The sequence below is a fragment of the Chiloscyllium plagiosum genome, unplaced genomic scaffold (assembly GCF_037043375.1).
Source record: "Chiloscyllium plagiosum isolate Xiang-an unplaced genomic scaffold, Cpla_swu_hap1 HiC_scaffold_10, whole genome shotgun sequence".
NCBI classification, from domain to species: Eukaryota; Metazoa; Chordata; class Chondrichthyes; order Orectolobiformes; family Hemiscylliidae; genus Chiloscyllium; species Chiloscyllium plagiosum.
In genome coordinates this window covers 119,377,016-119,404,523 of record NW_028270148.1, presented here as the reverse complement: position 1 = coordinate 119,404,523, position 27,508 = coordinate 119,377,016, and the positions used below count along the sequence as shown (strand labels likewise).

At 43.6% G+C, this 27,508-nt stretch overlaps 1 protein-coding gene across 1 annotated transcript in view; it reads right to left on the bottom strand.

The window, feature by feature from the left end:
* Window positions 1-27,508, bottom strand: part of utrn (utrophin) — a 686,012-nt gene that overhangs the window by 143,255 nt on the left and 515,249 nt on the right. The window contains exons 56-58 of the mRNA XM_087991761.1: window positions 17,452-17,530; window positions 16,929-16,992; window positions 1,865-1,926 (exon numbers count right to left, since the gene is read on the bottom strand). Of these exons, the coding sequence (XP_087847887.1) occupies window positions 1,865-1,926; window positions 16,929-16,992; window positions 17,452-17,530 (205 nt within the window). The remainder of the gene's footprint in view (window positions 1-1,864; window positions 1,927-16,928; window positions 16,993-17,451; window positions 17,531-27,508) is intronic.

Below are 27,508 nucleotides of genomic sequence, written 5' to 3'. Positions count from 1 at the left end.
GCTTTTAACATCTAAAAATGTATTATAGAATCACAGAATCCTTACAATGCAAAACAGGCCATTCGGCCCACTAAATCTGCACCGATCTTTTGAAGTGCATCACATCCAAGCCTGGACCCCACCCTTAGCCCACAACCTTGCATTTACCATGGCTAATCAACTTAGCCTGCACATGTTTGGATTGTGGGAGGAAACCAGAGCACCTGGATGTAATCCGCGTAGACAAAGGAAGAGTGTGCAATCTCCACACAGACAGTTATCCAAGGCTGGAATAGAACCCAAGTCAGTGGCACTGTGAGGCACCAGTGCTAACCACTGAGTTACCGTGCCATCTGTCTTGTTCTTGAATATATTCAGTGACGGCCTCTGTAGCCTTCTGTGGTTGAAAATTTCACAGTTTCACTTTCCTTGAGTGAAGACATTTTTCTTCATCCTTGTCCTAAATGGTCTACTCCAAATCCTGAGACTGTATTCTCCGCTCTTGGAAACCCAAACAGGAAAAGCAGCTTCCCTGCATCTAGTTTATCCAGCTCACTTGGAGCTTTTTATGTTTCAAACAGATCCCCTCTCATCTTTCTAAACTCTCATGAATACAGGCTCAGTCGAACCCATATCTCCTCATTGGACAGTCCTGTTTTTCCAAATATCAACCTAGTGAACCTCTGCTGTCGCACTCTCCTGTCCCTGAACACTGACCAAATCAGACAACCCAATCCTAAGGACCATGACAGCCTCTTAGTACAAATAATCCACACAACTTTCCTGCTCCCTGATGTATCCCAGCATCTGCAATGCAGCCTCCAGCTCATAAACATGAACCTATTCAAACATCAAATGTTTACAGCAAACATGCTTGCACTGGACCAAACTGGCAGGCAAGAGCTCCCACATGCTGTATCTGAGTTCTAATTAACTACCTATCTATTTTTATTCAATTATAGATATTTACATGTGTTTTCATATATCTTATTAACTTTAATTCCAGTTGCTATGTTATGTTGAACCTTAGGAATAGAATAAGCCAGATTTACTACTGGATATTCATCAAATAGCTAGCTGCTTCTCCTCTAGCATTGAAAGGATCAATTAGTGAAGGCTGAAAAGTTAGAAAAAGCAATGGTGCACCTCTTTCCCTTTCTCCCTTAATTATCCAATTGCAGCACTCCATCAACTGCAGTCAAGTGCTAAGTTGCACTAAGATGGCTAATGATACATGCCTAACACAAAATGCTTAGCTAACCCAATTAAGAAGAAAGAATTGATCTGCAACTTTGAATAATCAAGCCCAAGTGCTCTTCCAATGGTGAACATGTTAAAATTCCACTTCAAATTGGGAACTTCTGAATTCAAACTGCAGATTTCAGTTAAATGCTAATAAATTACAAATAAAATTAAATTTGTACAAAGGGATAAGACTTCCTTACCCACCAACCGCCAGTATTCAGTTCAGTGAATGGAAAAGGTCAAAATCCTGGCCAATACTTATCATTCAATCAATATCACAAATTAACTAGTCATTATAACAATGCTGTTTGTGGAAGTCTTCTATGCATATATTTGTTGCTGCATTTCCTACGTTACAATTATACTTCAAAAAAATTACTTCATTGGCTATACAGTGCTTTCAGTTGTTCAGTCTTTGGGGAAAGTGAAATATAAATGTAAGTTCTTTGTTTCTTGTGTTTATCCTATATTCTCAGTCACTTCGAGTTAGACATTATTTCAAGTATTTTTTGCCGAAATGCATGCATCTAAACAATCCTAAACACAGATATATCGAGAATGCATCTTTCTAATATTTGGGGTTACAATGATCTAGTAGCGACACAGAATCCTCACAGAGTCCTATTTTCAATCTACTTACCTAATGAGTGAAACAGTTGAGTCATTTTTGGATGGTCCCAACAAGTACTCTGAGTCTGGTGGCTAGATAGAGAATGCACAGAAATGAACATTAAATATAGAAGCTTACACTAGAAAACTCTGCAAACATTTCTTACCAGAAGTATTATCTATCAATATACTAGGATCAATGGCAAACAACTCAGAAGTGAAATCAGGAAGCACTTTTATTTTAATTTTAAAAAATAGACAAAATCTCTCAAACTCTCTCCTAAAAGAATGTGGGTGCTTTTTATTTCCCAATTCATTCAAATGACATGGACTTCACTGGCTGGGCCAGTAACTATTGCCTTAGTTGCCCAGAGTGTAGTTAAGAGTCAACCACTTTGCTGTGTGTCTGGAGTCACATGTAGGCCAGAACAGGTAAAGATGGTAGATTTCCTTCCTGAAAGGTCAGTGAACCAGTCTGACAATCGATAATGGTTTCATGGTCATCATCTATTCTTAATTCCAGAATTTTATTGAATTCAAATTCCACCATCTGCCATAGTGGGTTTCAACGAAGAGGACTGAGGAAGACAAGAGTGGTGGATTGTGATCTATATGGACTTCAGTAAGGCATTCAACAAGGGTCCTTATGGAAGACTGGTTAGCAAGGTTAGATCTCATGGAATACAGGGAGAACTAGCCATTTGGATACAGAACTGACTTGAAGGTAGAGGACAGAGGATGGTGGTGGAGAGTTGCTTTCAGATTGGAGGCCTGTGACTAGTGATGTGCCACAAAGATTGGTGCTGGGTCCAATACTTTTCATCATTTATATGAATGATTTGGATGTGGACATATGAGGTATAGTTAGTAAGTTTGTAGATGAAACCAAAATTGGAGATGTAGTGGACAGCGAAGAAGGTTACCTCAGAGTATAATAGGATCTAGATCAGATGGGCCAAAGGGCTGAGGAGTGGCAGATAGAGGTTAATTTAGATAAATGTGAGGTGCTGCATTTTGCAAAGGCAAATCAGAGCAGGACTTATACACTTAATGGTAAGGTCCTAGGGAGTTTTACTGAACAAAGAGACCTTGGAGTGCAGGTTCATATTTCCTTGAAACTGGAGTCACAGGTAGATAAGATAGTGAAGGCGGTGTTTGCTTTATTGGTCAGAGCATTGAGTATAGGGGTTGGGAGGTTATGCTGCAGCTGTAACCTACATTTGGAATATTGTGTGCAATCCTGGTCTCCCTCCTATCGGAAGGATGTTGTGAAACTTTGAAAGGGTTCAGAAAAGATTTACAAGAATGTTGTCAGGGTTGGAGGTTTTAAGCTATAGGGAAAGGCTGAAAAGGCTGAGGCCGTTTTCCCTGGAGCGTGGGATCTGTGCAGAATTTCCTCAAGATCCCTCTGCTTCTCTAAGCTACCTAGTGTCCCGCTATTCATTAAATAGGCCCTCATCTATTGTTTATACCAAAGTGTATTACATTGTACTTATCAAAGTTAAATGTCATCTGCCACTGTTCTGCGCATCTCGCCAAAATAGAACATAGAACAGTACAACACATTACAGGCCCTTCGGCCCTTGATGTTGTGCCGACCTTTTATCCTTGTCTAAGATCAGACTAAACTACATACCCTTCATTGTATGATCTTCCATGTGCCTATCCAAGAGACGCTTAAATGTCCCTAATGTATTTGACTCTGTACCACTGCTGGCAGAGCATTCCACACACCCACCACTCTCTGTGTAAAGAACCAACCTCTGACATTTCCCCAAAGCCTTCCTCCAATCTCCTTAAAATTATGCCCCCTCGTGATAGCCATTTCCACCCTGGGAAAAAGTCATTGGCTATCTTCTCTATCAATGCCTATCATCTTGTATACCTCTATTAAGTCATCTCTCATCCTTCTTCGCTCCAATGAGAAAAGTCCTAGCTCCCTCAACCTTTCTTTGTAAGACATGCCCTCCAGTCCAGGCAGCATCCTGGTAAAACTCCTCTGCACCCTCTCTAAAGCTTCCACATCTTTCCTTTAATGAGATCACCAGAACTAAATACAATATTCCAAGTGTGGTCTAACCAGGGTTCTATTACGCTCTTAAACTCAATCCTCCGGCTAATGAAAGACAATGCACCATACGCTTTCTTAACAACCCTCTCAACTTGGGTGGCAACTTTGAGGGATCTATGCACATGGACCCCAAGTCCCTCTGTTCCTCCACACTGCCAATAATCCTGCCTTTAACCCTGTAATCTGCATTCAAATTCGACCTTCCACAATGTGTCATTTCACACTTTTCCAGGTCGAACTCCATCTGCCATTTATCAGTCCAGTTCTGCATCCTGTCAACATTCCCATTGCAACCTACAACAGTCTTCCATGCTATCCATAAGTCCACCAACCTCCATATCGCAAACTTACGAATCCATCTTTCCACTTCCTCATCCAAGTAATTTATAAAAATCACAACGAGCGGAAGTCCCAGAACTGATCCCTGTGGAACACACGAGTCACCAAGCTCCAGGCTGAATAATTTCCATCTACTACCACCCTCTGTCTTCTATGGGTCAGCCAATTCTATATGCAGACAGCCAGATTTCCCTGTATCCCATCTCTCCTTACTTTTTGAATGAGCCTACCCTGGGGAACCATATCAAATGACTGCTAAGCTCCATGTACACCACATCCACTGCTCTACCTTCATCAACATGTTGTGTCACATCCTCAAAGAATTCAATAACGTTTGTGACGCATGACCTGCCCCTCACAAAGCCATGCTGACTATCTCTAATCAAGCTATGGTTCTCCAAGAAATCATAAATCCTGTCTCTCAAAAGCCTTTCCAATAATTTGCCCACCACAGACCCAAGACTGATTAGTCTGTAGTTCCCAGGATGCCGCCCTTTCTGCCACCTACAAACAGACCTCACCACAAGATATATTTCCCTCGCCACCCATATCTGCATTTCGGAGAGACTATTCCCTCCGCAACGCTCTTTTTAAGGCCATACCTACCCACCATCCATCCCGGCACCTTCCCCTGCCATCGCAAGAAGTGCAAAACTTGTGCCACACCTCGCACCTCACCTCTGTCCAAGCCCCAAAGGATCCTTCCACATCCGACAGAAATTTACTTGTACTTCCACACAGCATCCTCCGTAATTTCCACCAACTACAAACAGACTCCACCACCAGAGATATATTTCCCTCCCCACCCCTACCTGCATTTTGGAGAGACCATGCCTTCCACAACTCCCTTGTTAGGTCCATGGCACCCCGCCAACCCAACCTCCACTCCCAGCACCTTCCCCAGCCACCGCAAGAAGTGCTAAACCTGTGCCCACATCTCCCCCCCCTCACCTCCATTCAAGGTGTCAAAGGATCCTTCCACATCCAATAGAAATTTACCTGTACTTCCACACATGTCTTCTGCTGTGTCCGTTGCACCCTATGTGGTCTTCTTTACATCGGGGAAACAGGATGCCAACTTGTGGATCATTTCAGAGAACATCTCTGGGACACCTGCACTAACCAACCTCACTGTCTCGTGGCAGAACACTTCAACTCCCCCTCCTACTCCGCCAAGGACATGCAGGTCCTGGGCCTCCTCCATTGCTATACCCCAATCACACATACCTGGAAGAAGAACGCCTTATCTTCCGCCTTGGGACTCTCGAACCACATAGGATCAATGTGTATTTCACTAGTTTCTTCAGTTCCCCTCCCCCCATCTTATCCCAGTCCCAAACTTCCAACTCAGCACCGCCCCCTTGACCTGTCCATCTTCCTTCTCACCTATCAGCTCCACCCTCTTCTCCGACCTATCACCATTACCCCACCTTCATCTACCTATCGCATTCCCAGCTACCTTCCCCTCCCAGCCACACCCTTCTCCCATTTATCCGACAGCTCCCTTGGCCCGCAGGCCTCATTCATGATGAAGGCCTTATGCCCGAAACATCGATAGTCCTGCTCCTTGAATGTTGCCTGACCGGCTGCACCTTTCCAGCACTACACTTTTCGAATCTTATCTCCAGCATCTGTGATCCTCACTTTCTCCTGGTTCCCAGGATTATTCCTATTTCCTTTCTTGAACAATGGAATATTATTTGCCACCCTCAAATCATTTAACACTACTCCAGTGGTCAGTGAGGACACAAAGATCATCCCCAAAGGCGTAGCAATCTCTTTCCTCGTTTCCTGTAGTAACCTTGGGTATATCCCATCTGGCCCAGGGACTTATCTATTCTCATGGTCTTAAAAATTTTCGGCATATTCTCCTTCTTGGCATCAACCTGTTCGAGTATATTAATCTGTTTCATGCTGCCCTCACAAACATCAAGGTCCATCTCAGTAGTGAATTCTAAAGCAAAGTATTCATTAAGGACTTCTCCCACCTCCTCCAACTCCAGGCACAAGTTCCCTCCACTATCCCTGATTGGCCCTACCCTCACTCTGGCCATCCTCTTGCTCCTCACATAAGTGTAGAATGCTTTAGGATTGTCCTTAATCCTAGCCAAGGTTTTTTCACGCTCCCTTTTAGTTCTCCTAAGTCTATTCTTCAGTTCATTCCTGGCAACTTTGTATCCATCTTGAGCCCTGTCTGATCCTTACCTCCTCAACCTTAAGCAAGCCTCCTACTGCAAGCTTCCTACTTCCTCTTCCTTCTCTCCACATCTCTCGTCATCCAAGGTTCCTTCACCCTATCATCTATTCCTTGCCTCAGTAGGACAAACCTATCCAGCACTATCAGCACGTGTTCCCGAAACAACCCCCACATTTCTGTTACGCATTTCCCTGAGAATATCTGTTCCCAATTTAGGTGCCCCAGTTCCTGCCTAATAGCATGGTAATTCCCTCTCTGCCAATTAAATACTTTCCCATACCATCTGCTCCTATACCGCTCAAAGAGTATAGTAAAGGTCAGGGAGTTGTGATCACTATCACTGAAATGCTCTCCCATCGAGAGATCTGGCACCTGAATGTTTTGTTGCCAAGCACCAAATCCAATATGGTCTCTCCCCTCGTTGGCCTATTTATGTATTGAGTCAGGAACTCTTCTTGGACACACCTGACAAAAACTACTCCATTCAAACTATTTTAACCAAGGAGGTTCCAATCCATATTAGGGAAATTAAAGTCACCTATGACTACAACCCTGTTACTTCTGCACCTTTCCAAAATCTGCCTCCCAATCTGCTTCTCTGTGTCTCTATTGCTATTTGGGGGTCTGTTGAAGACTCCCAATAAAATGACTGCTCCTTTCCTTTTTCTGACTTCCACCGATACTGACTCTGTGGACAAACCATCTTCGATGACCTCCCTTTTCTGTAGCTGTGATAATATCCCTGATGAGCAATGCCACTTGCCCCACCTCTTTTATGTCCCCTTCTATTCCTTTTGAAACATCTGAACCCTTGAACATCTAGCAACCATTCCTGCCCCTGTGATATCCAAGTCTCTGCAATGGTCACAACATCATATTTCAAGTACTGGACAAGATGTTTCCACTAGTAGGAAAGACTAAGACATGCGTGCACAGCCCACAGTCGAAGGGACAACCCTTTAGAAATAAGGCAAGGAGGAATTTCTTCAGTTACAGGATGGTGAATCTGTGGAACTCATTGCTGCAGGAAGTCAAGTCACTAAGTGTCTTTAAGACAGAGAGAGATAGGCTTTTGATTAGTAAGAGGATCAAGGGTGATGGAGACAAGGTTGAGAAACATAACAGCCATGATCAAATGGCCCTAATTCTGCTCCTATACCTGGGCTCTTTTGAAGAGAAAACTCAGAAAATAAAAAAATTGAAACCTATTTGGCAGAGTGCAGTTAATTATCTGCTTTAAGATGGTCAGAACTGAAAAGACATCAGCAGTGTATCTAAGACAGGCTTCCAGATGGTCACTGCAGTGACTCTGTCCATCACCTACAAGGCATAAGTCAGGAACGCAATGGAATACTCTCCATTTGCCTGGGCGAGTACAGCTCCAACAATACAAGAAGGTCAACACAATATATTTGGAGTCAGGAAGTTTCAACAAAACCTTTTGGATGAAATTTTGTGATAATCATGGATCAAAACCCCTACTTGGACAAGCCAGATTTGGCAGCGGGCTCTAATATAAAGTGCTTAAAATTACAAGTTAGAACACCATCCAGGAGGGCAAATAGCAAATGCAGATACATTGAGCTGCCTCCCATTAGCAGATACACTACCAGTGGTACTCCTAATGGAAGAGTCTGTAATGGTATTAAATTTTCTGGACACACTCCCAGTCAGAGCTGACAATATCAGCCTGGTGATGATGGGTGAAACTAAAGGGCCATCACAACAAGAATTGAAACTTTTATGGACCTGGAAATACCAGCACACTGCAGAGGACGCCATGTTGTTATAGGGAGCAAGAGTGATTGTCCCGAGCAAATGTCCCCACCAAATACCAGCTGAATTTCACCCAGGCCATCCAGAGGGCTCTAAAAAGAATATGTTGGCGAGAAGTTATGTCTGGTGGCCAGGCCTGGATTGGTGGAGCAGTACCCAGAGTGCCAACAGGGACAAAAATTACCACCTGCAGCTCCCTCACATCTGTCATTTATTCAGGTCCTTTCATGGGTTCAATGTTCTTAGTCTTTGTAGACACCCGCTCAAAGTGGTTGAACATGCAGAGCTTCCATTTGCCAAACACTGGTATGGCAATAGAAAAACTTTGTGCTTCCTTTTCAATACATCGAGTCCTGGTTACAGATAATGGACCACTGCTTACAAACAGAGAATTCGGACATTCCCTAGAGTTGAATGGGATTTGATGTATGAGGACAGCTCCATACCATACATCATCCAATGGCCTGCCAGAAACAGCAGTCCAAACTTTGAAGGACAGCTTGTACAGTCTTGCCTTGCTAGATACCAAGCTGTCACAGTTCTTATCTGATTATAGGGCCACCCCACCAATAGCACTGGTAGAGTTGCTAATGTGTAGAAGACTCTGCACCAGTTAAGTCTGATCAGCGGTGTTGTTGGGGGGCTGGGTGGTGGTGGGGGGTTCGAAAAGGTTGCTGGAACCCGTGGGTTCACTGTCTCTGCCAAGTGTTGACGAGTCCTTTGAATCAGAGATGGACATGATTGACATAGCTGTTTCAATTCCTTTGCTGTTGGAAGAGGAGAATGAAATTTAACTGAGGCACTTCTGCTCAAGAGACGACCTCCTATGCATTGCACGTCACCTGTATCAAAGTTAGAGAAGCCTGACCTTATGCTAAAATGGCCCAGGAAGCTCATCAAGAGAAAGGACCAGTCGATGTCCTCAAACTCAGAGGGGAAGGGATATAGTGATTGTAAAGAGGTCAGTCTCATAGAATACGAAATCCCGGATTGGACCAGATGAACAGCCCCAATCAAGGAGCTCTGGCTGACAGACAAAAATGGGAGTGTCAGAGGTATTGATTCTTGAATCTGACTCTGAATGAGGCAATACTAAAGTCAAGGATTGCTCATGTATAAATAAAGAGTGACTTGGTGACAGGATACCAGCCTCTACGGAGTTACTTCACAGCTCACCATCATTTACACATGCTTGTGTTTCCACACATGCTTTCGTTAATCATTTCTCACTTCTTATGTTTCTTTTATGGAACAGTCCAACAAGGAGAAATTCCTTCAGGATACTTTCATTAACTCAAAGGCTGGTGTTAAAAAAAATGAACACTATTATTCTGAGCCAAAAGGAAGCTACATACTTCAAGAGAAGACACTTTTGGCACACCTGCTTTCATTGGTCAGAATATTGAGTATAGGAATTGGAATGTCATGTTGCAACTATAGAGAACATTGATGAAACCACAAATGTAGAAATTGATGGAAAAGCACAGCGGGTCTGGCAGCATCTGTGGAGAAAAAACAGAGTTAACATTTCGGGTCAAAACTGACCATTCCTCAGAGCAGAGGTTTCTCTCCACAAATACTGCCAGGCGTGTTGAGATTTTTCAATGCCCATTTTTTGACTCTTATTTACAGCATTTGCAGCTCTTTCAATTTTTATTGGTGAGGCCACTTCTAGAATACTGCATACAATTCTGGTCATACTTCTCTCAGGTTATTGTTAAAACTTGAAAGGATGCAGAAAAGACCTACAAGGATGTTGCTGGGACTGGAGGGTATGAGTCATAGGGAGACACTGAATTGGCTGAGACTTTTTTCCTTGGAGTATCAGAGACTGAGGGGTGACATTATAGAGGTTTATAAAATCATGAAGGCCAAGGAAAGGTAAATAGCCAAAGTATTTTTCCTTAGATATGGGATGTCCAAAAACTAGAGGGTATAGGTTTACGCTAAGAGGGGAAAGAGTTTAAAAGGACCTTTATCACAGAGAGGGTAGTGCATGTATAAAACGAACTGCCAGAGAAATTGCTGGAGATGGGTACAATTACAACATTCAAAAGACATCTGGATGAGTACATGAAATGGAAGAATTGACAATGATATGGACCAAATGCTGACAAATGGGATTAGCTCAGATTGGGCTGTCTGGTCAATGTGGATGAGTTGGACGAATGGGTCTGTTTTCTATGCTTCATGACTCTGTTTTCTATGCTTCATGACTCTATAACACAGCCTCATGTCTGAGACATTTCAGTCTCTCCATGTAGAATAAACAATCAGGTTTTTAAATCATGACAGCTTTCAAACTTACTCTTGAAAACAGTTTAGACAAAATTATGTAAACTCGTTCTTAATTTGTCGATACATCTTTCTTAGGTCAAACAAATATTCCACGTTTGTAATTTGAGAGTTTGTCATCTTTTTCAAACTTTCATGGTTTTAATAAGTTCCAAGTACTCTGATCCATAGTTCACTAATCCCCTCAACCTTTCCAGTTATTACTGGAATGTTAGATTACTGTGCAAAACATATTTACATCTGAGCTCTTTAAATTTTATAGGATTGAGCAAAAATCCCCCTGTTCTGAAATACTGGACAAAGTTTTGGATTTTCTAGATTAACTTTTAAAAGTAAAAAGACAGCTGGTCTATGGGAAAATACACAGTCACAGAGATTGCTGTCTAAAAGCCTTGTTCAACTCGAAAATCCAATTCACACCTCAACACTAACAGAACAATCATAAGAAAGTGAGGATGGCAGGTGCTGGTGATCAGAGTCAAAAGGTGTGGTGCTGAAACAGCACCGCCGGTCAGGCAGCATCCAAGGAGCAGGAGAGTTAACTTTTTGAGCATAAACTCTTCACCAGGATGGTGAGTTTATGCTCTAAATGTTGACTCTCTTGCTCCTCAGATGCTGCCTGACTGGCTGTGCTTTTACAGCACCACATTTTTTTACTTTAACAGAATACTCAACCAGGCCCAACACTATCTCAACACAGACTGACTAGAGCTTCGGCAGATATCCGATATTCAACTTCAACCAATATTCAGACATAGAAATACTAGACATTCCACTTCATCAAAATACATTCTCACCTACTCTAAAATATCAGGAAGCCAACTGACCTCATGAGGCAACACTAGTAACACAATGGCAAGCGCAGGTTTGGTGCAAAGATAGTGGGCCTGCAATTAGTGCAACTGCAGGCCAAGATCTGACCTGAGAGAGCTGTCCTCGTAACTACCACCAGGAGTAGGATCCCAGATAGCTACTGCCCCAAGAGTGATCCTCACAGCCATCTCCAGAAGGGGGATCACAGTGTAATTCTCCACAAGAACTATCTGCACAGCTATGTCCGAGAGAGGGATCCCAATGGCAATCCTGCAACCTACTGACACAGGCCAGTTAGATACCAGGGGAACGAATGGCGACTGACCACGACCAGTAGACCTGAGCATCGACAACCTCTGAAAACTACCTACCCGACCGACACCACAATGCCTCAGGCACATCCTAAGGTGAAAACCAACTCACTAAAACCACCAGAAAACAAAAAGAACCAAGTACTCACCCGATAAATCCAAAACATGTCCTACCGCATCAGCAGACTCAACCCAGGCTGAAGACCTACATCGTCCAAAGTCTTCAGTGAGGCACTGGGTACAGCAAGTAGGTACATCTATCCGTACTTCAAAATTGCGAATTGTCCCTAGTGGTGAGCTTAATTCCTGAGACCCCAAAGTTTCCAACCTAGCTAGCCGGGAAGGGGAGGTGAGTGGTTACAATGCAGGGAAGCTCACGGGGTAGGAAGCCTAATAACAGTTCCTATGATAAAAAACTGCTGTTTTGTTCTAATAGTGTTTAATCCATATTCAATTTAACAGTGTATCTATTGACTCGTCTGTATAATTGTGTTGATTTCATTGTTTTATTGCATTTGCCTTTTATTTCTTGTATTATACTTACCTTTTTGTAGTTAAATAAATGTAGAGAGTCTTTTGCCCTGAAACACCTGTCTACTGCTTCTGCATTTTACAGTCCTGAAATAAGTCCAGTGTCAGAACTAGGGATCTGGAGCGATTTGAACCACCTAAAAATCAGCAAATTACTGGTCGCAAACCAGAAACCCTCCTGTTTCAAAATATTCCTGCAAAATCTGAGAATGATGAAGAAGCCTTTCCATGAAAATTGCAATGGTACATATTATTTGTCCTATGACTTCCAGTCACTATTAGATACCAAGTTATTGTTACACAAGGGAAAGTCAGAAAAGTCACAAGGCAAGATTAACTGGGCAACAAATGGCAAACTTAACTTACCATTACCAATTATATACAATCAGTCCCTCCTGGAATTTTAAATTTTACTGTTACTACATTCAAAAATATATGTGCACAGTATTACTCCTGTATTCCTAAATACATTAATAGTTTGAAATGAACAGATAATCATCTCTTTCAAAATGGCAAATAGTTAAGAGCTAATATAGCAAGAGTGCTCCAGCTGATTGCTGAATCAGAATGAAGGGTGCACAGACACAGGATTTTATTTTAAATTCACTCATGGAAGCCAGCATTTATTACTTGTCCCTAGCTGTGCTTGAGAAGGTGGTGGTGAGTTGCATTCTTGAATCACTGCAATCCACTTGCAGTAGATTGATCAACAATGCATTAAGGAGGGACTTCCAGGATTTTGACCTTGCGACACTGAAGGACTGACAACATATCTCAAAGTCAGGATGGTGAGTGGTTTGGAGGGGAGCGAGCAAGGTGGTGGTGTTTCCATATACTTGCTGCCTGTATTCTTTTTGATGGAAGGGGTCATTGGTTTGGAAGGAGCTATCTAAGGATCTTTGGTGAATTTCTACAGTGTAACTTGTAGATAGTACACCCTGCTGCTACTGTGCATCAGTGGTGAAGGGAATGGATGCTTCTGAATGTGGTGTCAATCAAGCAGGCTGCTCTCTCTTGGATGGCATCAAGCATCTTGAGTGTTGTTGGAGCTGCATCCATCCAGGCAAGTGAGGAATATTCTATTACATTCTTGACTTGTGCCTTGTTGACAGTGGACAGGTTTGTGAGTCAGGAGGTGAGTTACCTAGTCTCCACTATTCTCTGGGGGATAGAATGCCACAAATTCGTTGTGTGATTTTTAAGCTTTACTTCTTCCACAGTTCTAGATTTCTACTGAAATGCTTTTATCAATCATTGCAAAAGAAGATATCTATTCATTCCAGTGAGCTGTGCTCAGAAATTTGACTCCACCTTGCACTGTAATTATATGGGCAGAGTCATCTTTGCTTCTTACAATTCTTGCTCCACTCCCAAGCTGGGTTTGTGCATGTGCTCTAATCACAATAAACACAGCCTTCTCCTTATCAGTGTTTTAAATGGAACAGCCTACATTTTAAACCGTGTCACCTAGCTTTTCAAAATGAAGAAAGCTCAAGGTTAGTGTGTGTTGTGAAATTCTGAAAAGTGTAATTTTTGTTAATGGCTTCTTTTTCCAGTTTCAGGACCCAAATCTGCCACAGATTAGGGGCATGCATTTCCTTTGAACATCCCCCCCTCACCTTAAATGCATGCCCCTAATATTCAACACTGGGAAAAAGGTTCTAACTGTCAACCCTATCTATGCATCACATAATTTTATAGATTTCCATCAAGTCTCCCCTCATCCTCTGGTGCTCCAGAGGAAACAGCCCAAGTTTTTCTAGCATCTCTTGATAGTTAATCCCCTTGCATCCAGGTAGCATCCTGTTAAATATTTTCTGCACCCTCTCCAAAGCCTCCACATCCTTTCTGTAATGTGACAACCAGAATTCAATGCAATACTCCAAGTGTGCCCTATCCAAAGTCTCATAAAGCTGCAACATGACATCGTGACTCTTATACTCAAGTCCCTGACCAATAAAGCGTAGCATGCCACATGTCTTCTTTACCATCCTATCTACTTGTGTGGCCATTTTCAAGGGGCTATGGACATGAACCCCACGATCCCTCTGTACATCAATGCTGATAAGGTTCCGGTCATTAACTGTATACTTTTCCTTGACATTTTACCTCCCAAAGTGCAGCATCTCACACTTACCCATATTCAACTCTATCTGCCATTTCTCCACCCATATCTGCAACTGATCTGTATCTCACTGTATTCTTTGACAAACTTTTATACTATTCACAACTCCACCAATCGTTGCATTGTTTTCAAACTTACTAACCCACCCACCTACATTTTCATCCAAGTCATTTATATATATCACAAACAGCAGCGGTCTCAGTACAGCTCTCTGTGGAACATCACTAGTCATGGACCACCAGCCAGAAAAACACCCTTCCACGACTACCCTCTGCCTTCTATGGAAAGCCAATTCTGAATCTACGCAGCCAAGTCACTGTGAATCTCATGTATCTTAATCTTCTGAATGAGCCTACCATGTCGAAAGCCTGACTAAAACAATGTAGACAACAACCACTGCCCTACCCTCATCAATCATCTTTGTAACCTCTGTGAAAAATTCAAGTTAGGAAGACATGATTTGCCCGGTGAAAGCAATGCTGACTGCCTCTATTTAGACCATGCTTTTCTAAATGTGCGTAAATCCTATCCCTAAGAATTCTCTCCAATAGCTTTCCAACCAATGATGTGAGCCTCACCGGTCTATATTTTCCTGATTATCCCCATTTCCCTTCTTGAACAGAGGTAAACTATTACCTACTCGCTAGTCCTCCAAGACCTCTCCAGAGGCTAGCGAGGATACAAATATCTTAGTCAAGGCCCTAGCAATCTCCTCTCTTGTCCCTCTCAATACAAGATACCCAATACCACTTGTTTCTTGATCTCAAAATGCCCTAGTATACTAGCATGCTCCACACTTATCTCATTAGCCTCCATATCCTTCTTCTGGCTGAATACCAATGTAAAGCACTCATTTGGGATCCTGTTCCCATTCTCTGTATCAAGCACAAGTTTAGTCCTTGATCCTTTAGTGGTACTCACGTCTCCCTAGTTATCCTCTTGTTTTTAACGTACATATAGAATGCCTTGAGATTTTCTTTAACTCTACATACTAAGGTCCTTTCATAGCCCGTTCTTGCTCTCTTAATTCCCGGCTTGTGCTCTCTTATTCTTGCCTTGAGTTCTTTTCTGCATTTTTTATATTCCTCACAGGCCATGTCCGATTTTAGCTTCCTAGAACTTACATATGCTTCTTTTTCCCTTTTGACGAAATTCACAACCTCCCTTGTTATCCAAAGCTCTCTTACCTTGTCATCTTTGTCCTCCTTAATGGAATACACCAGTTTTGAACTCTGATTAGTAGGTCTTTATACAATTCACACATCTCAAATGTGGACTTGCTCAATAACGTTGAAACTTTATTGCTGGAACAGCACAGCAGGTCAGGCAGCATCCAGGGAACAGGAGATTCGACGTTTCGGGCACAGCCCGAAACGTCGAATCTCCTGTTCCCTGGATGCTGCCTGACCTGCTGTGCTGTTCCAGCAATAAAGTTTCAACTTTGATCTCCAGCATCTGCAGACCTCACTTTCTCCTCGAAGACTTGCTCAATAACAGCTCACCCAATTAACACTTCCGAGCTTCTGCCTAATACTTAGGTAAATTGCCCATCCACAATTTAGTACCCTCCTGCAAGGTCCTGACATATCCTTATTCACAACCATCTTACATCTTAAGGAGTTGTGATCACTGTGCTTAAGAATTTTCTAATATTTCAAAACTTCATTCCAAAATAAAGTAAAATCATCCTCATTGCACAATATGAATATAAAAAAGTAGAAATTGAGGACCTCCGTCCTTGAACCCCACCCCTCCAACCGCAACAAGGATAGAACCCCCGGTCCTCACCTTTCACCCCACTAATCTCCGGATACAGGGCATCATCCTCCAACATTTCCATCACCTACAGTCAGACCCCACACCAGAGATACATTTCCCTCCCCACCCCTATCTGCATTCCACAGAGAGCATTCCCTCCACGACTCCCTTGTTAGGTCCATGCACCACCCCCCAACCCACACTCCACTCCTGACACCTTCCCTTGCCACTGCCCCCACACCTCATCTCTCACCTCTGTCCAAAGCCTCAATGGATCCTTCAACATCCGATAGATATTTTCCTGTACCTCCAAACAGCTAATATACTGTGTCCATTGCTCTTAATGTGGTCTCCTCTACATTGGGGAGACAGAATGCCAACTTGCGCAATGTTTAAGAGAACATCCCTGGGACACACAAAAAACTCCACCACCCTGTGGCCTAACACTTCAACTCCCCCTCCCACTCTGCCAAGGAATTGCAAGTCCTGGGCCTCTTCCATCGCAAAACCCATACCACTCGACTCCTGGAGGAAGAACGCCTCATCGACCGCCTTGGGACCCTCCAACCACACAGCATCAATATCGATTTCACCAGTTTCCTCATTTCTCCTCGCCCCATCTGATCCCAGATTCAACCCTCCAACTTGGCACCGCCCTCTTGAACTGTCCCACTTATCCATTCCACTCTCTGCTCTGACCTAACACCATCACCCCTGACCTGCATCTACCTATCGCCTTCCCAGATACCTTCCTCCAGCCCCAACCCCTCCCCGCTCTTTTATTTCTCTCTCAGCTCCCTTCCCCAACCCCACATTCCTGATGAAGGGCTTATACCCAAAATGTCAATTCTCCGAATGCATTAATATAAGAAAACTTACTTGATGTAATATGGCACTTTATTGTTGTGTGATACAGCTCTCTGCCAAGGCAACTGAACGGAGGCTAAAGAAATGAAAATAGAGAATTATAACTAAAAAATGCCAAATGTATACAAAGGGCATCCGGCTGTTATTATAATGCACACCTTAATTGCCTGAGGACACAACTTAATTTTTATACTGAATGTAAACAGCAAAAAAAAAGCGTAGAATTTTGCTGAGGTCATAAACTTATTAATAATCCAGTAGCACAACTAACAGTACTTCACTCGAATTGTAGACTGCATGGTTTACTTTTACATTTACATTCACGCACACACTTAAAATCTTCATGATTTGGAGATGCCGGTGTTGGACTGGGGTGTAAAAAGTTAAAAATAAGCACAAGCTTTCGGAGTGCTGCTCCTTCATCAGGTGGTTGTAGAATATAGGATCTTAAAATCTTCAAATATTCTTCAATATTACTTTACAAAATTAAAATACACCAAAATGGAGGCGCTATATTTTTGCAAGTGTGACTTACTAGAAAGAAAGTGTTGTGATGAAGGACCAAAATCCCGGTATGCCTCTTGTAATTGCTTGATCCGATCCTCAACAGCAACCTAAAATTAAAAAAAGGAGCCAGAATTAGTGCATTCCCTTTACAACTACAGTAGCAAAGGAAGTTGTACCTCTTTGATCTCAATGAATAAATTGTTGCTAATATTGATAGAATCATAAAATGTATTCTCTTTGGCCACAGTTGAGGTCCCAGGACTGGAGAACAGCCAATGTTGTCCTATTGTTTAAGAAGGATAGCTGGGATAATCCAGGAAATTACGGGCCTATGAGCCTCACATTGGTGGTAGGGAAATTACTGGAAAAGATTCTCAGAGACAAGATTTACATGTATTCAGAAGCAAATGGACTAATTAACAGACAGCATGGCCTTGTATGGGGAAGGTCATGCCTCACTAATTTGATTGAGTTTTTTTGAGGAGGCATCGAAGATGATTGATGAGGGAAATATGGTTGATGTTGTCCATATGGACTTCAGTAAAGCCTTTCACAAGGTCCCTCATGGCAGACTGGTTCAAAATGTGAAGTCACATCGCATCAGGGTGAGCTGGCAAGATGGATAAGAACTGGCTTAGTCATGGGAGACAGAAGACAACAGTGGAAGGTTGTTTTTTGGAATGGTGGGTTGTGACTAATGGTGTTCCATTGGGATCAATGCTAGGAGCTCTGCTGTTCATGGTCTACGAAAATGATGTGGAGGAAAACATGACTGGTCTAATTAGTAAGTTTTGGACAATACAAAGATTGGTGGAGTTGCGGATAGTGAGGAGGATTGTCAGAGGATATAGCAGGATATAGATCAGTTGGAAACATGGGCGGAAAAATGGCAGATGGAGCTTAATTGGAACAAACGTGAGGTCATGCACTTTGGAAAGTCAATTATAGGTGGAAATTATACAATTAATGGCAGAACTCTTAGGAGTATTGATATGAAGAGTAATCTGGGTGTACAGATCACTGAAGGTAGCAGTACAGTTAGATAAGTTAGTAAAAAAGGCTTATGGCATGTTTGCCATCACTGGAAGGGGCCTTGAGAATAAGGATAGGCAAGTTATGCTGCAGCGTTCTAGAACTTTAGTTAGGCCATGCTTGAAAAATTGCATACAGTTCTGGTCTCCACACGACCAGAGGGTACAGAAAAGATTGACCAGGATGTTGTCTGATATGGGGGACTTTTAGCTATGAAGAGAGGTTGGATAGACTGGGTTTATTTTCACTGGAACCCAGGAGGTTGAAGGGTGACCTTCTAGAAGTTTATAAGATTGCGAGTGAATGGATACAGTGGAAAATGAGATTTTTTTCCCTCAGGATGGAGAGGTCAATTACCAGGGGACATAGGTGGGGGTCGGGGAGGGGGAAGCGGAGGTGTAGTTTGAAAGAGATGTGCAAGGCAAGTTCTTCACACAAAGAGTGGTGAATACCTGGAACGTGCTGCTAGAGGTGGTGGTAGTGGAACAGACACAAGAGCTGCATTCAAGAAACACCTGGACCAATACAGGGAATAGAGGAAAGGAACAGACCGATACAGACTCTGTAAGTAAAGATGGTTTTAGTATGGAAGGGTAAAATGTGTCGGCGCAGGCTTGGAGGGTCGGTGGGTGTGTTCCTGTGCTGTACTGTTCTTTGTTCTCAGTTTAGATACTGGTACCTATCTGCCTTTATGTCTCCCAGACCAATATCCCCAGAAATAAAGCACTGGAAATGCAAGACCTGCTGCAATGGGTGGGCCACATTGTTCACATGGCAGACACAATATTCCTCAAATAAGTGCTCTACTCCAAGCTCCACAATGGTAAGCAATCTCTAGCAGGGAATAGGAAACACAACTAGAACATCCTGAAAGCCTCCCTAAACAAATGCATCACCTTCACAGATATGAGAAAATTGCTTGCCCTAGAATATACAAACTGGAGAAGAAGCATCTGTGAAGATACCAAACACTTCAAAAGTTGAGTAGAGCACATGGAGACAAAGCACAAGCTTCAGAAAGAATGCACAAAATCCAGAGTTTCCAATCCACCTGCCTCATGACCTGCTGCAGAATCTGCAACTCCATGACTGAAGTGCTCAGCTCCCCCACTAACAACAGCATACAAAATAAGATATATGTACTTGTGGCACAGATTGAATTTGCAGGTGGTGGGCATCATGGAGATGTGGCTGCAAAGGGATCAGGACTTGGAGCTAAATATCCAAGAGTATACATCCTATCGAGAAGACAGGCAGGCGGGCAGAGGGGGTGGGATTGCCTTGGTAGTAAAAAATGAAATTAAATAAGTATCAATAAATGATGTAGGGTCAGATGATGTAGAATCTGTGAATGTCGAGTTGAGGAACCACAAGGGGAAAAAATACCATAATGGGAGTTATCTAGAGGCCTCCAAAAAGTAGTCAGAACTTGGGGCATAAGATACACTGGGAGATAGATAAAGTGTATAAAAAGGCAAGTTTAGTGATCATGGGAGTTTACAATATGCAGCTGGACTGGGAAAATCAGTTTGGTAGTGGATTGCAAGAAAAGGAATTTGTGAAATGTCTATGAGATGGCCTTCTGGTGGAGCCCACTAGGGAACAGGTAATACTGGATTTAGTGTTGTGCAATGAGGCAGACGCGATCAGTGAGCTTAAGGTGAAGGACTCCTGAGGAGGCAGTGATCATAATATGGTAGAATTTACTCTGCAAATTGAGAGGAAGAAGATAGAAGCACATGTAACAGTATTACAGTTGAGTAAAGGCAACTGCAGAGGCATGAGGGAGAAGCTGACCAGAATTGACTAGGAAAGGAGTCTAGCAGGAAAGACAGGGGTACAGCAATAGCAAGGGTTTCTTGGAGAAGGCGCTGGAAAACCTGAAAGGTCTGAAAATGGATAAATCACCTGGACCAGATTGGCTACACCCAAGAGTTCTGAAGGAGATAGCTGAAGAGATGTACTGGAAGCTTTAGTAGTAATCTTTCAGGTATCACTGGAGTCAGGGAGGGTCCCAGAGGACTGGAAGATCGTTAAAGCACCCATTTCCCTCTTTTGAGATGCCTCAAAAGACGTCATGCCTCACAAATCTTATTGAGTTCTTTGAGGAGGTGACAAGACAGGTTGAGCAGTGGATGTGGTGTATATGGACTTCAGCAAGCATTTGATAAGGTTTCCCATGGTAGGCTCATTCATAAAATCAGGAAATATAGGATACAGGGAGATTTGGCTATCTGGATTGAGAATTGGTTGGCTGACAGAAGGCAGAGAGTAGTTGTAGATGGAAAGTATTCTTCCTGGAGGTCAGTGTTGAGTGGGGTCCCGAAGGGCTATGTTCTTGGGCCTCTGCTCTTTGTAGTTTTCATAAATGACTTGGATGTGGAGGTTGAGGGGAGGGAAATATATCACTGGTGGTGGGGTCTGTTTGGAGATGGCGGAAATGACGGCGGATGATACGTTGTACATGGAGGTTGGTGGGGTGGTAGGTGAGGACCTGTGGGGTTCTGTCCTGGTGGCGGTTGGAGGGGCGGGGCTCAAGGTCAGAGGAGCGGGAAGTGGAAGAGATGCGGTGGAGGGCATCGTCGACTACGTCTGGTGGGAAATTGCGGTCCAAGAACCCCACTGGTCCTCACCTATCACCCCACCAACCTCCATGTACAACGTATCATTCGCCATCATTTCCGCCACCTCCAAACGGACCCCACCACCAGTGCTATATTTCCCTCCCCTCCCCTATCAGCGTTCCGAAAAGACCACTCCCTCCGTGACTCCCTCGTCAGGTCCACACCCCCCACCAACCCAACCTCCACTCCCGGCACCCTCCCCTGCAACCGCAAGAAATGCAAAACTTGCGCCCACACCTCCCCCCTTACTTCCCTCCAAGGCGCCAAGGGATACTTCCATATCCGCCACAAATTCACCTGCACCTCCACACACATCATCTATTGCATCCGCTGCACCCGATGTGGCCTCCTCTATATTGGGGAGACAGGCTGCCTACTTGCGGAATGTTTCAGAGAACACCTCTGGGACACCCGGACCAACCAACCCAACCACCCCGTAGCCCAACACTTTAACTCCCCCTCCCACTCCACCAAGGACATGCAGGTCCTTGGACTCCTCCATCGCCAGACCATGGCAACACGACGGTTGGAGGAAGAGCGCCTCATCTTCTGCCCAGGAACCTCCAACCACAAGGGATGAACTCAGATTTCTCCAGTTTCCTCATTTCCCCTCCCCCCACCTTGTCTCAGTCAAATCCCTCGAACTCAGCACCGCCTTCCTAACCTGCAATCATCTTCCTGATCTCTCCGCCCCCAGCCCACTCCGGCCTATCACCCTTACCTTGACCTTCCTCCACCTATTGCACTTCCAAAGCCCCTCCCCCAAGTCCCTCCTCCCTACCTTTTATCTTAGCCTGCTGGACACACTTTCCTCATTCATGAAGAAGGGCTTATGCTCGAAACGGCGATTCTCCTGTTCCTTGGATGCTGCCTGACCTGCTGCGCTTTTCCAGCAACACATGCCGTGGGCAGCACGGTGGCACAGTGGTTAGCACTGCTGCCTCACAGCGCTAGAGACCCGGGTTCAATTCCCGCCTCTGGCGACTGACTGTGTGGAGTTTGCACATTCTCCCGTGTCTGCGTGGGTTTCCTCCGGGTGCTCTGGTTTCCTCCCACAGTCCAAAGATGTGCAGGTTAGGTGAATTGGCCATGCTAAATAGCCCGTAGTGTTAGGTAAGGGGTAAATGTAGGGGTATTGGTGGGTTGCGCTTCGGCGGGGCGGTGTGGACTTGTTGGGCCGAAGGGCCTGTTTCCACACTGTAAGTAATCTAATCTAATCTAATTTTCAGCTCTGGTCTCCATGGGAAATTATAGGCTAATTAGCCTGACTACAGTTGATGGTAAGATTTTGGAGTCCATTGTGAAGGATGAGGTTTCTGAATACTTGAAAGTGCATGGTAAAATAGGGAAAAGTCAGCATGGTTTCATCAAGGGGAGGTCATGCCTGAAAATCCGTTAGAATTCTTTGAGGAGATAATGAGTAGATTAGACCAAGGAGAGTCAATGAATGCCAAAGGCCTTTTATAAGTTGCCACAGAGGAGGCTGCTGAGTAAGATGGTGTTAGAGGCAAGCTCCTAGCATGGGCAGAAGATTGGCTGAGAATGGCATAAAAGGGCCCTTCTCAGGATGGCAGCTGGTGACAAATGGTGTTCCGCAAGGCTCAGTGTTGGGACAACTTTTCACTTTATACATGAATGATATAGATGAAGGAACTGAGGGCATTCTGGCTATGTTTGCAGATGATACAAAAATAAATAGAGAGGCTGGTAGTATTGATGAGACGGGAGGCTGCAGAAAGATTTAGACAGGTTAGGAGAGTGGGCAAAGATGTGGAAGACGAAATACCACGTGGGAAAGTGTGAGGTCATGCACTTTGGGAGGAAGACTAGAGACGTGGACTATTTTCTACATGGGGACAAAATTCAGAAATCTGAAGTGGAAAGTTGGGAGTTCTAGTCCAGGTTTCTCTGAAGGTTAGCTTGCAGATTGACTCAGTAAATTAGATTCAAAGAAATTAGATTCCCAAAGTGTGGAAACAGGCCCTTCAGCCAAACAAGTCCACACCGACCCTCCGAAGAGAAACCCACCCAGAGCCATTCCCCTCTGACTAAAGCACCTAACACTATGGGCAAACTTAGAATGGCCAATTCACCTGACCCTGCACATCTTTGGACTGTGGGAGAAACCAGAGCACCCGAAGGAAACCCACGCAGACACGGGGAGAACGTGCAAACTCCACACAGACAGTCACCCAAGGCTGGAGTTGAACCGGGGTCCCTGGCGCTATGAGGCAGCAGTGCTAACCACTGAGCCATTGTGCCACCAGTAGTTAGTAAGGCAAATACAATGTTGTCGTTTATCTCAAAAGGTCTAGAATATAAAAGCAAGGATGTACTTCTGAGGCCTTCCAAGTCTCTGGACAGACCACATTAAGAGTATTGTGAGCAATTTTGGGGCTCATACCCCGAAGGAAGGATGGATGTATTGGCACTGGAGTGGTGCAGAGGAGAATCATGAGAATGATTCCAGGAATGAAAGGCTTAACATATGAAGATTCGTTTGAGGATTCTGTGTCTATACTTGATGGTGTTCAGAAGGATGAGGGGGGATCTGATTGCGGCATACAGAATACTGAATGGCCTGGACAGAGTAGATGTTGGGAAGATATTTCCATTGCCAGGAGAGACAAGGGCCTGAGGGCACAGCCTTAGAGTAAAGGGAAGACTCTTTAGAACGGAGATAAGGAGAAACCTCTTTAGCCATAGAGTGGTGAATCTGTGGAATTCATTGCTATAAAACGCTGTGGAGGCCATGTCATTGAGTATACTTAAAACAGAGATAGATAAATTCTTGATGCAAAGGGGTCAAAGGTTATGGGGAGGAAGCAGGAAAATGGAGTTGAGAAACCTATCAGCCGTAACTGAATGGCAGAGCAGACTTGATGGGCCGAACAGCCTAATTTCTGTACCTATGTTTTATGGTCTAATATCAAATATCCAAGCAACAAAATTGTTCGGGACTCTGAAACAAATTGTGACCACAAAAGTGACCTCCCATGCCTCCACGCTTGAATGCAACAGCAACATTCAGGATGTCCCAGAGGCACAGAGCCAAAAGGCAAACTGCAGTAGGACAAGCAGCACAGTGATGTCAGGTACGACAAGCAATAATGATGAGTGATGAACATGAACCATCTGAAAAGAAACCAGAAATATACAACTTTCCCACAGAATGGGAAAATGAATTTCTGCTCATAACCACAAACATTAAGAGCATTTGCCTTGTATGTCACTGAAGCATATCGATAAGTTAAAAGGGGAAGTTGGAACGAAAGGGTTCCAAAGATGTGTAGACATTTCAAGGATAGCTTTCCCTTGAAGGACATGCTTCAGATAAAAATATTGATGAGCTGAAGGCCGCATGAAAGCTCAACAATCATTTTTCCAAAGCTGCAGCAAAAGCATCATTTCATATTTGCCATCTTCAGATAAAACACAAGAAATCATTCACAGATAGTGCAGTAATTAAAGAAGCAATGACTGCAGTTGCAGCTTCTTTATTCAGAGAATTTAAGAACAATAAGAAATAAGAACAGCAATCCAGTACGTCTTTTGGTACATCCACGGTTGAAAGACATTTAGAATCTTTATCCAAATATGCCTTTCAGCAAGTACAGCAGGATGTGAAGGACTGTGAATACTTCCCAATGAAATTTGATAAACGCACTGACATCGCTAACACAGCCGAGCCAATTGTTTTTGTGTGTATGTTCATCAACGACACAACAACTGAAAGGGATCTTCTCAACTTTTGACACATAGAACAAGGGCTGAGAATATCTACAGTTAATTCAAAGCATATGTGCTTAAGGAAAAACATTCCTACCAAGAAGGTAGAACATTACAGCGCAGTACAGGCCTTTCGGCCATTGATGTTGCTCCAACCTGTGAAACCAATCTGAAGCCCATCTATCCTATATGATTCCATTATCATCCATATGTTTGTTCAATGACCATTTACATCCCCTTAAAGTTGGTGAGTTTACTACCGTTGCAGGCAGGGTGTTCCCACACACTTACTACTCTCTGAGTGAAGAAACTACCTCTGACATCTGTCCGATGTCTATCACCCCTCAATTTAAAGCTATCTCCCCTTGTGTGAACCTTCACCATCCGAGGGAAAAGGCTCTCACTGTCCATGCTATCTAATCCTCTGATTATCTTGTGTGTCTCTATTAAGTCACCTCTCAACCTTTTCTCTAACAAAAACAACTTCAAGTCCCTCATCCTTTCCTCATAAGACCTACCCTCCACACCAGGCAATGTCTTGGTAGATCTCCTCAAGCAATCTACCAAAGCTTCCACATCTTTCCTATAATGCAGTCACCAGAACTGTAAGCAATTATCCAAGTGCGGCTGCACCAGTTTTGTACAGCTGCAACATGACTTCATGGTCCCGAAACACAATCCCTCTACCAATAAAAGTTAACACACTTAACAACTCTATCAACCTGGGTGGCAGCTTTCAAAGATCTATACGTATGGACACCGAGATCTCTCTGCTCATCCACACTGCCAATAATCTTACCATGAGCCCAGTATTCTGTATTCCTGTTACTCCTTCCAAAGTGAATCACCTCACGTTTCCGCATTAAATTCCATTTGCAACCTCTCACCCCAGCTCTGCAGTTTATCTATGTCCCTCTGCAACCTGCAACATCCTTCCGCACTGCCCACAATTCCACTGACCTCAGTGTCATCCGCAAATTTACTAACCCATCCTTCTGCGCCCTCATCCAGATAATTTATGAAAATGACAAACAGCAGTGGACCCAAAACAGATCCTTGCAGTACACCGCAAGTAACTGAACTCCAGAATGAACATTTCCCATCAACCACCACCCTCTCTCTTTATTCATCTAGCCAATTTTTGATCCAAACCGCTAAATCAGCCTCAATCCCATGCCTCCATATTTTCTGCAATAGCCTACAGAGAGGAACCGTGTCAAAGGCCTTACTGAAATCTATATACATCACATCAACCACTTTACCCTCATTCAACTGTTTAGTCACCTTTTCAAAGAACTCAATAATGTATGTGAGGCACAACCTACCCTTCACAAAAATGTGTTGACTATCTGTAATCAAATGATTCCTTTCTAGATGAGTTTAAATCCCATATTTTATAATCCTTTCCAACACTTTACCCACAACCAAAGTAAGTTTCACTGGTCTATAATTACCAGGATTGTCTCTACTCCCCTTCTTGAATGAGGGGACAACATTTACTATCTTCCAATGCTGACATAAAGATCAAAGCCAAAGGCTCTGCAATCTCCTCCCTGGCTTCCCAGAGAATCAGAGGATAAATCCCCATCCAGCCCAGGGGACCCATTTATTTTCAAACTTTCCAGAATTGCTAACACCACCTCCTTATGAACCTCAATCCTGTCTAGTCTAATAACCTGTATCTCAATATTCTCCTCAACAACATTGTCTTTTCTCAGTGTGAATACTGTCGAAGGATATTCATTTAGCACCTCTCCTATCTCCTCTTACTCCACGCACAACTTCCCACTACTGTCCTTGATTGGCCCTAATCTTACTCTAGTCATTCTGTTATTCCTGATATACCTATAGAAAGCTTTCGAGTTCTCCTTGATCCTACCTGCCAAAGACTTCACATGTCCTGTCCTGGCTCTTCCTAGCTCTCTCTTTAGGTCTTTCTTGGCTAACTTTTAACTCTCAAGCGCCCTAACTGAGCCTTCACGTCTCATCTTTACATAAGCCTCCTTCTTTCTCTTGACATGAGATTCAACTTCTTTAGTAAACCACGGTTCGCTTGCTTGACCACTTCCTCCGTGCCTGACAGGTACATAGTTATCAAGGACACACATTAGCTGTTCCCAGAACAAGCTCCACATTTCAGCTGCGCTCATTCCCGGCGATTTCCTTCCCCATCCTATGCATCTTGCCTAATCACATCATAATTACCTTTCCCCAGCTATAACTCTTGCCCTGCAAAATATACCTACCCTCTTTTATCGCTAACGTACACATAACCAAATTGTGGTCACTATCACCAACATACTCACCTACCCCCAAATCTAACACTGGCCTGGTTCATTACCCTGTACCATACAGTCATAGAGATGGACAGCACGGAAACAGGCTCTTCGGTCCAACTCATCCATGCTAACCAGTTATCCCAACCCAAGCTAGTCCCTCCTGCCAGCATCCGGCCCATATCTCTCCAAACCCAAACTATTCATATACCCATCCAAATGTCTTTTAAACATTGCAATTGTACTAGCCTCCACCACTTCCTCTGGCAGCTCATTCCATACACGTACCACCCTCTGCATGAAAAAGTTGCCCTTTAGGTCCCTTTTATAGCTTTTCCCTCCCACCCTAAACCTATGCCCTTTAGTTCTGGACTCCCGACCCCAGGGAAAAGACTTTGTCTATCTACCCTATCCATGCCCCTCA